We start from the raw sequence: 15,295 nt of genomic DNA on the forward strand, positions 1-15,295 counted from the left end.
TACATACATATATTTAGATATTTTGTGTTTTTTAAGTTAAGTAAATGTTATCTTAAACTCTTCCTTTGTCATGCAAATTATTTCTTACTATTTCTTAGAGGGCTTTAAAGCAGCTTGTCATAAAACAGAAAATCGGTTCTCCAAGTCACCTGGCCTCCAAAGCTTTCCTGCATTAAATTCCTCTCTACTCAGGTTGCTACAGTTAGGGGTTAGTATGAAGTTATCTATGAAGTATGCAGAGGGCTGAGAGAAGTTCACGGTGTTCATAGACCTCAGTTCTTGGTTTTGGAAATGAAAGCCATGCCATTTAGGTGCTCCACCTCTGAAATAATCAGTGACACACAGCATATGTGTGTCAGGATTATGTGTAGGTATTTGTGGATATGTCTCGAGTGGTAATAGCTTGAGGATTCATGTCACAGTGAACCTTGTCGTATGAAGTTTTACTTGAACATTCATCGTGATTCCTAATATTGCCAGGGTCCTGAGAACATTATTTGCAGCTGTATCTCCCCATGTGGAAGTTGGATAGCCTATTCTACAGCTTCTCGTTTTTTCCTCTATCGGTTGAGTTATGAACGTGACAACATAAGCCTCCAAAGGGTAAGTGATAACCCAAGGTCTAGTCAGACAAGAAGAGACTTTGTAAGTATGTGATTTTTGTGTGAAGTGGAAATGCACTAGATGTAATGCTTGCTCAGCGAAAAGCTTTTTGTAGACAGCTGTTAAAAATGGTCGTTTATTTCCATTTTGTATTGATTATGTTTTTGGAGAAGTAGGGAAATGCCAGGAAGTAGCAGTAGAGTTTAGGCTTTCCTTTTTTTTATTTTTAAAGATTGGCACCTGAGCTAACAACTGTTGCCAATCTTTTGGTTTTTTCTTCTTTTTCTCCCCAAAGCCCCCCCAGTACATAGTTGGATATTGTAGTTGTAGGTCCTTCTGGTTGTGCTATATGGGAGGCTGCCTCAGCGTGGCCTGATGAGCAGTGCCATGTCCCCATCCAGGATCTGAACTGGTGAAACCCTGGGCCGCCGAAGCTGAGCACGTGAACTTAACCACTCAACCACAGGGCCGGCCCCAAGTTTAGGCTTTTGAAGAGATGGAAAGGGGGATGTGTAGGTTACAGTAGGCCCTTGGTCAGTTGGCTTCCTTAGAAACAGGAAGCATTCATGTAATTTAAGCCTGGCTGTGGTTTTTTTTGATGGGCTCTAGGTCTCCTCTCTCTTACTGGTTTTTACTACTGTTTCACTCCAAGGTTTCCAAAATGCCAGCATTCCTTCGCTCTGCCCTTCAGATTTTGTTTTCTGAAGATTCAGCAAAGCTCTTTGTGGCATCCAATCAAGGCTCTCTACATATCATTCGGCTGTTGGAAGGAAGCTTCAAGCATCTGCATACTTTCCAGCCTCAGTCAGGTGGGAATTTGGTAACTGGCCACCTGGGAAAGTTGTCAGTCTCTGGTGTATCTTTCTTTCTTTTCCATTTTAAACCTCATTCATTGTCAGGGGTTCACTAATGTTCTTCTCCAGTCTGCTAATACACTCACATGTTTGCAATTTAAAGTAGGAGGAGATATCTGGCAAATGAAAACGCTTGATGAGATCTGAAATGTTCCTCACACCTACTCTTTTCTCACTGGGTTTTTGATTCCTTATTTGGGGCCAGAGAAATTTCGTCATCCTTCTTAGAGTTTTGTTAGCAGAGCAAGAAGAAAATTAAAATCGTCTATAATCCTGGCACCCAGAAATAACCACCATTAATATTTTTCTGTATTCACAATATGTGTTCGTATGTAGGTATTTTGTGGACATGTTAATTTTTTTGGTTGGTTGTTTTTATAAAGGTAAACGCATACATACAGTTTCATTATCTGTCATATAATGTTCAGGACCATTTTTCCATGTTTGAGAACATTTATATGCATGAAGGAGTGACTGTGTGTAGCCAGCTGTTCCTGAGTTAATTATTGAGGACTCAGTACCCAGGACTTCCCACGGGCCTTTTCCTTTCTCCCTTGCCCTGGCTTCTAGTGGCTTCACTGTCATTTAGACTCCCTCAGCCTGGAAAATCAACTCTCTTAACTTAAACTCTCACTGTTCATAAGCTACTCCAGAAGCATACAGGAAAAGAAACCCGCAAATTAGGAGTCAAATAAACTGACAGTATTTATTGAGTACTTGTATATGTTTATATGTTAAAGCTTAGACTGTATACTTTTGCATTTAACACCCCTTAAAATTAGTATCTGCATTATGTATATAACTATTTCTTCCTCCTCTCTCATTTCACTTCTCTTACAGTCAAGCTGGCTTCTTCACTGCCCTTAAACCTGTGTATTCCAGTCCTTGTCACTTAGCTCATGCAGTTCTCCATCCTTTTCTGCCCACCTCACCCATCCTTTAGCATCTGGTTTGTGTCTTGTTATAAAGCTTTTTCATCATTTGGGGGTGTTATATGCAGCACATATTTTGGCATATAGCATCACTGTCTGATTTTTATCCCACATGAGTCTTCGTGTTGCCAGACTGGTTTAAAAATCTCTTGATGACAAAGATGGTTCATATGTGCCCCTGCTCCCTTAGTACTAAATATATGCCAGGCACCCAGTAAATTAAAGATAAGCTCTAAGCGTGTTGAATTTGCTCTTTGTCCATAACTTTGATTAAAAGCCATTTGGTAGAAAAGGAGTTTGAAACAAAGTATAGATTTTAGTGGTAGCTGCTACCCTGATTCTTCATTCCGGTAGTAGGCAGTGTCTCACTCAGGCCTGAGTGAGTGATGCCTTCAGGCTTATCTCTCTGACTCCTCTTTACCTAAAGGATGGCTAATAAATGAAAATAGTAGACAGATTAACATCCAGAACTTATTCCCAAAACTGTCAAGAAATTATCCTGTAAGTAATTTAAAACTGAGGGTCTTCTTGGCTTTTGCCATCATCTTCACGGCGAGGTTGACTGTGGACACTGAATTCAGAGACTTAACAGTTGTTCTGTCCTCACAGGGACAGTGGAGTCCATGTGTCTTTTGGCAGTCAGTCCAGATGGGAATTGGCTGGCTGCATCAGGCACCAGTGCTGGAGTCCACGTGTACAACGTGAAAAATCTAAAGGTGAGCATGGGGTTTAGTAGCAGCCAACAGGAGGAAGTTAGCCGATAAGACTCAGGGCGGATTGGTATTACTCGGAAAATTACTGGACTTTTTTTTTTTTAACCAAGAATTTTTCCTGTTTTACTTGTTGGGAATCCGAAAGCTATAATTTGTAAAATCAGTCAATGGCAACAGTGAAACCACTCCTGCACGGAAATTTGAAATTAAGGATTTATGGGTGATGAATCCACATTCAGGTTATTTCTGTATTTTGGGGAGGAAAATTCCGATTTACCCAGATGAATAGTTGCAGATAGTAACAATTTCCTTTAATAGTTCGCCTTGTAATCTGAAGGAATTTTTAAATTAAACAGAAATTTGACAAAGGACTAGCAGGAAAACATTTTTCACTAATCAGTAATGATGTTGCCATTCACACGTTGGATCACTCACGATCCTTTACAAGTCATCATCTTCATCATAAAAGTCAGGCAGGAACTGCCCAAAACTTGCAACAGGCATGAGTTTATAGAACAACAGCAAATTGCAACATTTAATGTGTTTGGCTGTTAATTGCGTAATTCAGTCTTTATTTTACTGTGCCAGGAACATCTACTGCTCTTTGAGCCTGGCCTGGCATTTAAAGGAGTGTTCCTGTGTAGTGGTGCACATGCCTTGCAATTGTACAGTAATGTCCATGACTGGGCATTAATTTCTTTAAAAGAAATCCAGTGTGGAGCTGTGGATTCGCTGTTTAATGACATGTTTATGAGTAATTCATACAGACATAGAGATAGCAGGGAAGGCTTGACTCTGAAGTTCTCTGTCAATGCTCTCAGTTTTGTAAGCAGTTAAACATGCATATTTTTAAAATGAAATTAAAGTGTATTGTTTGGGGAAATGCCTGACGTTTATAGGAACTTCCATAGAACCCTTTGAGTTCCAAGGAACACTATTTTAAAACCACTAACCTTAACCATCTACTCTTTCCTGAGGGAAAGTATCATATAGAGTTGTTTTTTGTGTCTTTTGTTTGTTCCCAGCTTCACTGCACAGTGCCTGCTTACAATTTCCCTGTGACTGCTCTGGCCATCGCCCCCAGTACCAACAACCTTGTCATTGCTCATTCTGACCAACAGGTAAGAGATTCCAGTGCTTTCTAGTTCCTTTCTGCTGGATAGTAACTTAGAAGCTGAGATAATGACAATTCTGGAGGAGTTTTGTGAAAGTACTGGACAATATAAAGGTAGTTTCCTCCTTTGTGAAGTAAAACATCAGTGTATCGCCTGGGCACATCATCAGCCGGTAGTACCCATTGGCTTTATGGGGCACAATGGATTGGTGAAGCACTGAGATTCTACAGTAAAGAGGTACAAGAAGGAGGAGGAATTTTGAAGAACGTGTTTTACTGATTGTGTTTAGACTAAAGATGACATGGACTCGGGTGTTAGACTGGATATGGGATGGAATAAGATTTTGAGAGTTGAAAGTGAAACATCATATATTTCGTCTTCTCTTTTGCAGATAAGGAAATCAGGTCATAGTGAAATCAGTACCGAATATCAGCCAAAATTAGTGTTTACTGTTGTTTTCCATGCCAAGTTGTAAGGAAAAGATTGTAAATTGTAAGGAGACGCTCTTTAAAATACCTAAGCTACAGAATACATTATGAAATTATCATACTTATATATCCTCATCTGTAAAGTGGGTATGATAAAAGCATCCTCAGTGAGCTGTTGGGAAGATTAAATGTGATCCGAGAAGCACATTTAAGTAGACTGCTAGGCAAATGATAGTTGCTACTTTGATTAGCAGTTTTTACACTTACACTTGCACACACATACGTGTTCTATCCAAAAAATGAAATTTCTCATTTCAGTTTCATGGATTTGTGTCCTTGACCAAAGGCTGAAATTCAAATTAGTGAAGCCTCATTCTTGTCTTTGTCATATATGATGATGATGTCCACCTGATACCTTTCACTGGCAGTTGGTCCCTTAAGTACTTTTAAGTACTTGAAAACTGGTGGGCAAATTTTTTGTACCGATTAGATTAGCAAAGATGGATAGATAATGCTCAGTGCCATGAGGCTATAGGGAAAGAGCACTTCATAAGTTGGGTAAATTTGTGTCACCCCTTTAGAGAACCTTTTGGTGGTATCTAAAAAAATTTTAAGTCCACATAATCTTTGAGAAATTCCTTTTTTTTTTTTTTTGAGGGCGATTAGCCCTGAGCTAGTATCTGCTGCCAATCCTCCTCTTCCTGCTGAGGAAGACTGGCCGTGAGCTAACATCCGTGCCCATCTTCCTCCACTTTGTATGTGGGACGCCTGCCACAGCATGGCTTACCAAGCGGTGCCATGTCTGCACCCAGAATCCGAACCTGCAAACCCCAGGCCACCGAAGTGGAACGTGTGAACTTAACAGCTGCACCACCGGGCCGGCCCCAGAAGTTCCGATTCTAAAAGTTCTTCCTACAAATACATGCTTTGCAGTTGTGCAAAAAGACACTGATGCAGAGATAATCTTTGCAGCCTTGTTTGTAGTAGCCAAAGATTGGAGATAACCTTTAATGTCCATTAGCCAGACTAGAGGAGTAAGTTATGATACATCCAAAAAGTGAGTGGATTATTATGTGTTCTGCAGAGGGGTCACGAGTGAGCTCTCTCTGCCTGGATGTATATGTTGCTATGGGTTAGTCTCAATTATATAATGATAAATGAAAAAAGCAACATACAGAACAGTGTGGATTATATGTGTAAAATATCTCTGAAAAGATATAAACAAGAAATAGGCTGCTCTTGTCTTGGGGGAGATGTCAAGGTTCCAGGGGGCTTTGCACTGTAAAGCTTTCTGTGCTGTTTGAATTGCTTATTGTTCTGTAATTTACCTTAAAGATTTTTTATTTAAAAATGTAGTGAGAATGCATGAGGCTGAATATGATACAGTCAAGGTTTGTATAAATGTTTTCTGTATGGATGTGGTTAGGAATGATGGTTACCCTTCTGGTCTTTCTGAGTACCAGCCTGCATTTCCCTTGTATCAAATCCGTCCTCAGGTCTTTGAGTACAGCATCCCAGACAAACAGTATACAGAGTGGAGCCGGACCATCCAGAAGCAGGGGTTTCATCACCTTTGGCTCCAAAGGGATACTCCCATCACACACATCAGTTTTCATCTCAAGAGACCAATGCACATCCTTCTTCACGATGCCTACATGTTCTGCATCATTGACAAGTCGTTGGTGAGTTCTTCACTACTACCACCTGTGCTCTCACTGATTCTTCCTTACTTAGAATCTTCAAGTTCTAAAAGCAATAAAGTACAAAAAGTTAGAGGAAGGAGAATCAGAATAAAGTTTCCTGGTATATTCTTTGGAGGAGAGGTGCTTTGTTTTGCAACTTTCCTCATTTTCATTCCCATGCTCTTGAGGCTCCCAGAGAATGGGTGGGCCTCGGTATACTGGTTTTTGCTGATTTGACCATTTCTATGCTTTGCCTGTGAACACATAAACTTAGGTAGCAAAGTGATTAGGTCAGTATCCAGAAGGTGACCATCATCAGAAATACCATTGATTTGGCTGAATAACTTCCACCTTTGCACTCTGGGGTGACTGAATAATGTGGTTTCATCAAAGTACAACTTAGGTTTTTGACCACTTGTTCCCCTTGACACTGAATATACTAAAACACTATCTGCAGGCTTGAGGAGTTGGTCTTAATGTCATGAAAAAGGTCCAGCTAGGAAAATTCCATTCTTCATGGCTTTCATTTAGGCAGGATGTGAGCATTTTTTTCTGTTGAAATTCCAACCTCTACCAGCTGCTGTTTTGATTCACCCCAAATTTACAAGTCTTTTCTGGGTAGCCACTTTCTTTCCTAGGAGCACTATGAACTGTGGCTGTGCCTGTAATGCACTTTGGGCTTGGGTTACAACCCACACAGTGTTTTGGTCTGTCTGTGAACATGGGGCGGTGGGGGTGCCGTGGAAGGAATGTGGGGAAAGCAGCAGATGGCTCTAAAGGAGGTGTGCATGGTGATATGGTGCCGGAACTCATCTCATAGGCCCTGCGTCCTCAGGGCGTGGGAAGCAGAGCTGGCTGACAAGTGCCTTCTGCAGGATGAGTGATACAGGAAGGGCCCCTCCCACTCGCTTACCTCTTTGTAACTCAGCCCAGATCAGCCCATATTTTTTCCCAAGCGTTGGTGATAAGTCCATCACTTCCTCAAGCTGGGCAGAGCTATTTCCCAAGGAAGTCAGAGATGAAATATCACTTGCTTGGCCAGAGGCCATCTCTCGAGGTGTCAGTGACATCAGTGGGGGTGGTTTGTGTTGCGATTTTGCCTGCGGGGAACTTCAGTCACTGGGCCAGTCCGTGATCTGACCGAGGGAGAGTCTAGAAAGCAAAGCCTGCCTGGGCTGAGCTCCTGCACATGCCAGTTTGTTCCTGTCTCACAAAGTGTTACTGACAAGACTGGCCAGGAGCCCTAGCTGGGCCCTTTGATCTTGTTGGCTTAGCACTCCAAGCTCTCTTTGCCTCATACTCCCACCCTCTGCAGTATAGCTGGAAGAGTGTCTACAGCTCTCTTCCTGAAGTAAGGAGCGTCAGGGAGGTAGTAAATGTATAATATGATGGTTGGAAGATGGTGTTTGCCTGAAAAATCATCAAAGTCCTTTGTCCTGTCAAAGCCCAATAAAAATAACGATTTAAACAGTATATCTTTGTCTTTTAGCCTCTTCCAAATGACAAAACCTTACTCTACAATCCACTTCCTCCCAAGAATGAATCAGATGTCATCAGAAGGCGCACAGCCCATGCCTTTAAAATTTCTAAAATATATAAGGTAAAACATCTTGCATTATATTCTGAATAGTTGGTTCCTTGTGATATTATCAAAATGTAGTTTATAAACTCCACAATAGGAAGGCAGAGTGTCTTCATTTTACATGCAGAGAACATGGTTTTGGGAGACAAGTGACGTTTCTGAGGATGTCTATCCCTTATGTCTGTATTTCATTGTTCTTGCCTCAGTGTATTAGAGGCAGGCACACCATACTTTACCAAAATTAAATACATAGGTAGTGAGAAATGACATTGGAGTTGGGTGGGGTCTTTTTTTGTGGTAAACCTGGCTTTTAAATTTGACTTCTAGTTGGAGAATGTTCTGCAAGATAAATTTCAAGCAAATGGAAGTCGTTGAATTTATTATGACTTTCTTTTCTGGGCTAGGCTTTTCACTGTATGTATAAAGCAAATATCCATTGAGCTTACGATACTACAGCTCTTTGTGCCAGCTCAGAAATTCCATATTCGTGTTTCTCAGGTTGGAGTTCTTGGGCATCCTGGAACATTTTCTCAGGGGTCTGCAAGAATGTTTTTTTTTAAGAGGGCCTCTGTAAATTATTCAAGCAGGATTAGCTTTTTGATGCATTTTAACTTGCCATTTGTCAAGAATTCAGGCTCCGAAGTCATCAGTTAACATTGATTCCTAAAAAAATTAAAGAATCATATTTTCTGTACAGAGAAACATGAAAAATCTTGTTGAAATCTTTTATGAGTGAACTCAGTTAAAAGTTCCCAAACTTTCCAAGCATTTTGAGTCCCAGGGTGGGAAAGATTGTCAGAGTTAGAACCCTCCAGCCTTGAACTAGGCTAACCTTTACGCTCCAGGCAGTCTATTCAGGACTTGCCCTGAGCCGAACTCCTTGTAGAATCATTGTCATCTTTCTGCAGCCTCTACTCTTCATGGATCTTTTGGATGAAAGAACACTGGTGGCAGTAGAACGACCCCTGGATGACATCATTGCTCAGCTCCCGCCACCCATCAAAAAGAAGAAATTTGGGACCTAAAACAGGGCACTGTCTGTGTCCTTCCTTGAACTGTCTACCCTGTTTGTCTTCACAAATCATGATAATAAACTTATTCTTTAGGACTAGTCATTATGAATGTTATCTTCCAAAATAATGGACAGTAGTTTCCCTTCATTGACTGAAAGTGAACAGAAACTCCAAGGTATTTGTCGGGATAATGTTCCAAGTAGCTACAAATTCATCCAACTTTTTCAGACCACAGTTCTTTAGACCATGATCTCAGAGAAAAAAAAAAAGGTGATAATTACCCTCTATTCTCTAACACATGCCTGAGGCTTCAGAAGGCTGATGACCTTCACTGTCTGCCACCCTCCGGCCTGCAGCCTGTGCAAAGTCGTGGAGACCTGCTCAACATTGCCCTAGAGGGCAGAGGAAGTCTGCTTGCTTACTCAAGATAGCCTAAGTACCAATAGCGATAATCAGCCTTATGTTTCAAGGAAGGGTTTTAACTGCAGTGCTCCATCTGAAAAATAGAAGCCTTTGGCCTTTAACAGTCAGCTGTTAATTTTATTTGAAGGGAAAAACATAGGCTTTGGACTATCAGTCCCATTAACCATCTTTTCACCTGTTATATATGCCAGTTTCAAGGGTTAAGGAAACACTGGGCAGAGATTTTGTTAAGGAAGAGGAGTGTGGCGGGGAATCAGAGGCCTGCTGTATATTTCACCTTTTCTGTCCGCTTATACTTGCTTTGGCGTTGTTATTCCCATGGGTCTTATCTGCTGACTAGTTTTAATGTGATCTTTTAAATTAGAAAGTGAAGAACTATGGTTAACCTGAACTGAGCAGATAGATTTCTTTCCCATCTCACTAGATGTATTCTGTTGCATGCCTGTGGAAACCCAGTATGTGTGGTTTGGTCGGTTGGTTGGTTGGTTTAGGGGATGGAGGGCTGTGATATAGGCAGAGAAGTACGTGGGTTCTGATGATGTCATGACTAAAGTGCTGGTGAAAAACATTTTTGCTAAGATGAACCCGACCTCCCAGTCTGGAAAGGGAAGATAAATGAGAGAATTTAAGGTATATGTATGAGAAGAAAATTAGCAGAGGTAATCAGAGAGAGAAACAGAGCCCAATACTTTATAACATAACGGACAGCCTCTTTCAGGTTTGCTAAGAGGGAACAGAAACAAAGTTTATAGTGGACAACACTTCTCTGCCCTTCCTGCTTAGGATTTTACAGTGATAGGAGTAATTTAAACAAATACCTGCAGCTTTTTAGGCCCTCTGTGTAAAGTAACTTTCCTTTCCTCTTACTTGGATAAATTTCCTTAGCGAGGCTTATTCTAGTCTGCTTTAGTCTGGACTGTTAGAACCTTTCAGTAGACTGGAAGATCCTGCCCTTCCTAAGAAATGGCTTTAGGTCCTCTTTTGTGTGGTTGAAACCAAAGTTCAAGTCACTAGTCTACGTTGAGTATCACCAGAAGAAGGCCAGGATGCCTTAAATATTAACTCACTTGCTTTCACTGACTGTAGAGCTATAAATTCAGAGAATCTTTATTAACTGGAGTCTAGTTTGACTTGATTTACTTAACCTTAAACATATTTCTGAAACCCTGTGGCTTGTGGAGGGTGTAATTCTGACAGAGAGGGCTCACAGATCATCTGAGTGAAGAAGTAAAACTTCTGAAAGTGGAAAGCATTCCTTTGCAACATTTCCAGCCAGTGATTTGGACTTCCATAAATGGTATGGGAAGTAAGAGCTTTGGGCCTTGACATTCTTCCTAAGTAGAGAACTTTGAATACAAATCAAGCAGAAACTGATTGGGACAAGTCAGAGAAATCGGGGGAAGGACTGCAAAGCAGCATTAAATAAGAGGACACTTCAGTGCATGCGGTTCACAGTGCTCTTACTTTGGGGATTTGTGTAACCTAGATGCATCATGTTTCTGTTTCGGGCACATTTCAGACTGCTGCTCATACTTGGGTTCTATGGAAAAATTTAGATCTGAGACCAACCTAGGAAAGGTCTTTTTTGCTGACCTCACTCAAATGCTTTAAAAATTCACTTTTCTCATATAGTAGCTAGTAATCTGATCTCTGAATGGCTAATACACCCCTTACCATGGAGATTACAGCAAATTAGACTGAGAAAAACTAAAATCTTGGAATATTGGAAGAAAGAGATCCTCTAGTTTGAGGATTTTTAAAGCTGCTTTTTTTAAGCATCAAAAGTTTTTTCAAATGGAACTTTATTCTGAACTGCAATAAATGATACAGGTAAAAGGGGAGCTGTTCTGGTTGTTGGGGACGTGGGAAGGAAGCAGGGGTTTCTGAAAGAAACCTGTGTGCCTCTTGGCCTCATTTTTATACTCGTGGAAATGGAGGCCAAGCACACAATGGTTCATTAGAAGCCAAGGTGGCATTCTTACAGCTGTTCCCCCACTGTTTCGGTTGTAAGGACACAGTCATAAAAATGACAATTAGCAGGCATGGTATACAAAGGGATTTTCTATTTCACAGGCTGCAGGGAGGGTGTTTAAGCATTTCTTGCTCTGGATGAGCACTTGATTTAGCTAGAGTATTGAGTTCTGTGGGCAGTCATGTGTAAATCATATAGAGTATTGTAATAACCTAATACATTCTCTGCTAGTGCTCATGTAGGGGGGTTTCTTTGGGCCAGTAATTCCTGGGGGTGGGATTGCTAGCTCATAGTGTGCCATTTTCTTTCACTTTTAGTTTCCCTTTGGAGTGGCTGTATTTCCATCAGCAGTGTTTGAAAGGGCTTATGTCCTTACACCTTGCCAATGTAGTGATAGACTTTAGCTTTAGCCCATCTAATGGGTGAAAAATAGGATCCCATTTTATTTTACATTTCCCTATTTACTAATGAGATTGCTCACTTTTTCATGTGTTTTGGTTGTTTGGCTAATTGTGAAAATTGCATATTCATAACCTCTCCTTTTTTTCCTAATGTCTTTTCCTTTCATATTTTGAAGTATTTTATGATGTAGATCAACACTACATAAATAAACTAATACGATAACTATCTGTGGTGATGGAAATGTTCTGTATCTGTGCTGTACATAAGATAGTTACTAGCCACATAATGGCTATTGAGCAGTTGAAATATGGCTAGTGTGACAAGGGGACTGAATATTTAATTTTAATTTAAATAGCCACAGGTGGCTAGTGGCTTTCTTATTGGACAGCACAGATCTAGACATTAAGGCTTAGCGTTGTGTCAGTCCTTTGTCTTTAGGAAGTTACAGAACTTAATATCCATTTATTGAGTGCGTACTATATGCTGTGCACCAACAACAGATGAAAGATGATCTCAGACCTCAAGAACTCCACAGCCTAGTTAGGGAGAGAAACAAGTAGATGAACCTTAGAGATGAGCACAGAGAAGGGGCACCTAACCGGAAGGGTTAGGAAGTAAGGTTAAACGTAGGAGATGGTCCTCGAGCTAATAACTCTTGGAATTGAGTAGTAATTAGCAAAGTGGGAGGGAGAAGAAAAGAGGCATTCCTGGAGCTTTCTCAGTGCAAAGGCCTGAAGCAAGAGACAGCATAGCCTGTCCAAGGGACTGCCAGTGGTTCCATGTGGTTGAAATACAGCATGTACTGGAAATAGGGGAAATGGGGCTGGACGGGCAGGCAGGGCCTGCCATAGTGCTGAGAGCATCCATGTCTCCTTCAGGAAAGCTCGCCCCTGGAGGGTGACAACTTGGTAGTAACTAAGAACCAAGTGAGGTTCATGAAAAAGGTGAGAGAGTTTTCCATAGGGGAAAGCTAAGCAGTTTAGAAAAGAGTGTGGAAAAGATAAGCAGATTTGGATACAGAGCCCTTAAGCCAACATGTAGCGAGAAATGAGACCACTTTGGAGTGGGCCTTAAAGTCTATGGTTAAGAATTTTCATTCAGTGCAAAACAGTTGTGAACCATTCAGCTTCAAAGGAATGGCACAGTAAAAATGCCCATTTGTGTAAGTAAGGGGCAGAAGAGACTGGAAGGTAGGTAGAAAAACAGACTGTTGTGTAGGTTCTTGACTTGGGGTCTGTATGTATTAGTTTGCTAGGGCTGCCCTAACTATCAGACTGGGTGGCTTAACAGAAATTTACTTTCTCCAATTCTGGAGGCTAGAAGTCTGAGATCAAGGTATTAGTAGCATTGGTTTCTTCCAAGGTCTGTCTCCATGGTTGTAGATGGCCATCTTCTGGTGTCTTCACATGTGTCTGAGTCTCCTTTTCTTAGAAGGACAACAGTCATATTGGATTAGAGCCCACCCTAATGCCCTCATTTAAACTTAATTACCTCTTTAAAGACCCTATCTCCAAATACAATCACATTCTGAGGTACTGGGGGTTAGGGCCTCAACCTGTAAATTTTGAGGGGACACAATTCAGCCCATAACAGAGTCCATGGAAGAGCTTCAGGGGTTTTGTGAGCCCCCGAGTGTGAATGCTGAATTTTGCACAAGTGTGCATTTGTCTGAGGCATGTCCACAGAATGCATCTGATTCCTAAAGGGGTTCATGATCCCCACCCCCCTAACTGGCTATTGCATTAACTGACTCAGGAGGCAGTTAAAGCTGTGGGACAAAAATGCCTAGAAATACCATACGCATCGATAAGCATGATTTGGTGTTCAATGGTACATGAAAAATGACAGTTGAAGCTGAGTACAGGACTGCAAGTCGTAGTGTGAGGCACTGGAAATTCTGTTAGAACTGGTATTGGGAGAAAAGGGGATTTTTATTTTTGGGCCTTATTTGGATTTCATGGAAGATTATGTAATTTCTATGATTGTCAATAAAAAACACTGGTGATTTTCCATAACTAAGTGGATTCAATGAAACTAACCTTCTGTTTGTTATGTCCTTGCTAATATTTTCCTAAAAAGAAGTCACAGAACTACAAAACTGTCACCAGCTGCTTCTCATTAGGAATGTGGTTAGCAGATGTGGGTTTTCATAGTCATAACGCATGAGATAGTTAATCCATTTTTGTGGTTTTCAGATGGATAGTGATTTATCTTGGCAGGATAAATTTTTAAATGTGCTTACATCAGCTAAAGGATATATGCACCTTTCTCTCTTTCAGTTCATGTTTGTGCTGGAGAGAAAAATACATTTTAGGATGTTTCTCCCGGAAGGCAGAGGACTGTCTGTTGAAAGGGACAATTGATCTCACTGTCTTCTAACTGGAGAAGAGTTATGCCTGGATAATTTTTCAAAGTTGGGTGTTGGATGGGTTATCTTACTAGCTTCTTTCTCCCTTTGTCCTCTTCTTTAGTAGCAATCTAGCAGTTCTTGCTTTTGTTCCTCTGGCATCAGGCGTCCTTTGTGGTAGTGACCTTCAGGCTTGCTAAGGGCTGCAATTTTGCCTGGGGCCCTCCTTCCTTATGAAATTACACAACACTCAAACCTTGGAACCAGCCCCAGATCCACTAATTCTTTCCTTTGACGGACTCTTGGCAATATGTTCTCTCTTTCAGCCAAAGTGTAGCTTTATACAAGATCTGTTTGTCGCTGAAATTAATTTGGCCATTTGCCCTTTAAGCCTGGGATCATATGATATTATGAGAGACTCATTCCTAGATAAAGTATAGACTCAGCTGGAGAGTTTCTACCAAAGGTTTAGTTGTTGCTGCTGCTGAAGGTCAACAGGTAATATAAGAGCAGCTGGTACTTTTTATGGCACTCTAACCGCTTGGCAGGTACGGTGCTGCTAAACATTTCGCATACATCATCCCAGTCGACCCTCACAACCACCCTTAGAGGTACAAAGTATCTGAATTTTTCTGAAGACACTGAGGCCCATGACCTCAACCCTTTGACTGTTATCATATAGCTAGTAAGTAGCCAAACTACTATTTGAATCTTCTGCTAATTACTATGCTATATTATATATCTACTATGAGGGAGAAGAAAAAGGAAAGACCATTGGGTTTGGAGAAAGCATAGAATCAGAGCCTGAGTCATAGAATTGTAGGAAATTATGGAACTGAGAGAGCTGATCCAACCCCCTCATTTTAAAGTAGCAATGATCCCTGCCTTGTTCTGAGAAACAGTAAGATAACAGTTGGGGCAGAGGAGAATACATATTGATAGGTGACAGGAATGAAAGGTTATTAGGAATTATCTCAGCCATTTCCTTTTTTAGAGGTAGATAAAATGACATGTCTGTTCAAAGAATTATCTAAGCTTGTCTTGCTGTCCCTAAGAAACCATGGAAACAGATGTGTGTTCTTTTTATTTCAGATTTCATTATCCACAGTAAGTAGATTTCCACGGACTACTTGAGATTTCCTAGATGGTAATTTTCACTCTGCAAGGAACCAATAACCTTCAGAAGGATTATTTGAAACAACTACAGCACAGGAGGCACTGAATTTCAA

At 40.9% G+C, this 15,295-nt stretch overlaps 1 protein-coding gene across 2 annotated transcripts in view; it reads left to right on the plus strand.

Moving 5' to 3' along the window:
* UTP4 (UTP4 small subunit processome component) overlaps nucleotides 1-13,695 on the plus strand; it is a 32,826-nt gene extending 19,131 nt beyond the window's left edge. For both annotated transcript variants that reach the window (XM_046683028.1, XM_046683029.1), the window contains exons 11-17: nucleotides 481-603; nucleotides 1,256-1,412; nucleotides 2,999-3,105; nucleotides 4,128-4,223; nucleotides 6,142-6,327; nucleotides 7,817-7,927; nucleotides 8,818-13,695. In XM_046683028.1, coding sequence (XP_046538984.1) covers nucleotides 481-603; nucleotides 1,256-1,412; nucleotides 2,999-3,105; nucleotides 4,128-4,223; nucleotides 6,142-6,327; nucleotides 7,817-7,927; nucleotides 8,818-8,934 — 897 coding nt within the window. In that variant the 3' untranslated portion in view covers nucleotides 8,935-13,695. The remainder of the gene's footprint in view (nucleotides 1-480; nucleotides 604-1,255; nucleotides 1,413-2,998; nucleotides 3,106-4,127; nucleotides 4,224-6,141; nucleotides 6,328-7,816; nucleotides 7,928-8,817) is intronic.
* Nucleotides 13,696-15,295: the final 1,600 nt, after the last annotated feature.

The sequence above is a fragment of the Equus quagga genome, chromosome 13, assembly GCF_021613505.1.
Source record: "Equus quagga isolate Etosha38 chromosome 13, UCLA_HA_Equagga_1.0, whole genome shotgun sequence".
In the NCBI taxonomy this organism is placed as follows: Eukaryota; Metazoa; Chordata; class Mammalia; order Perissodactyla; family Equidae; genus Equus; species Equus quagga.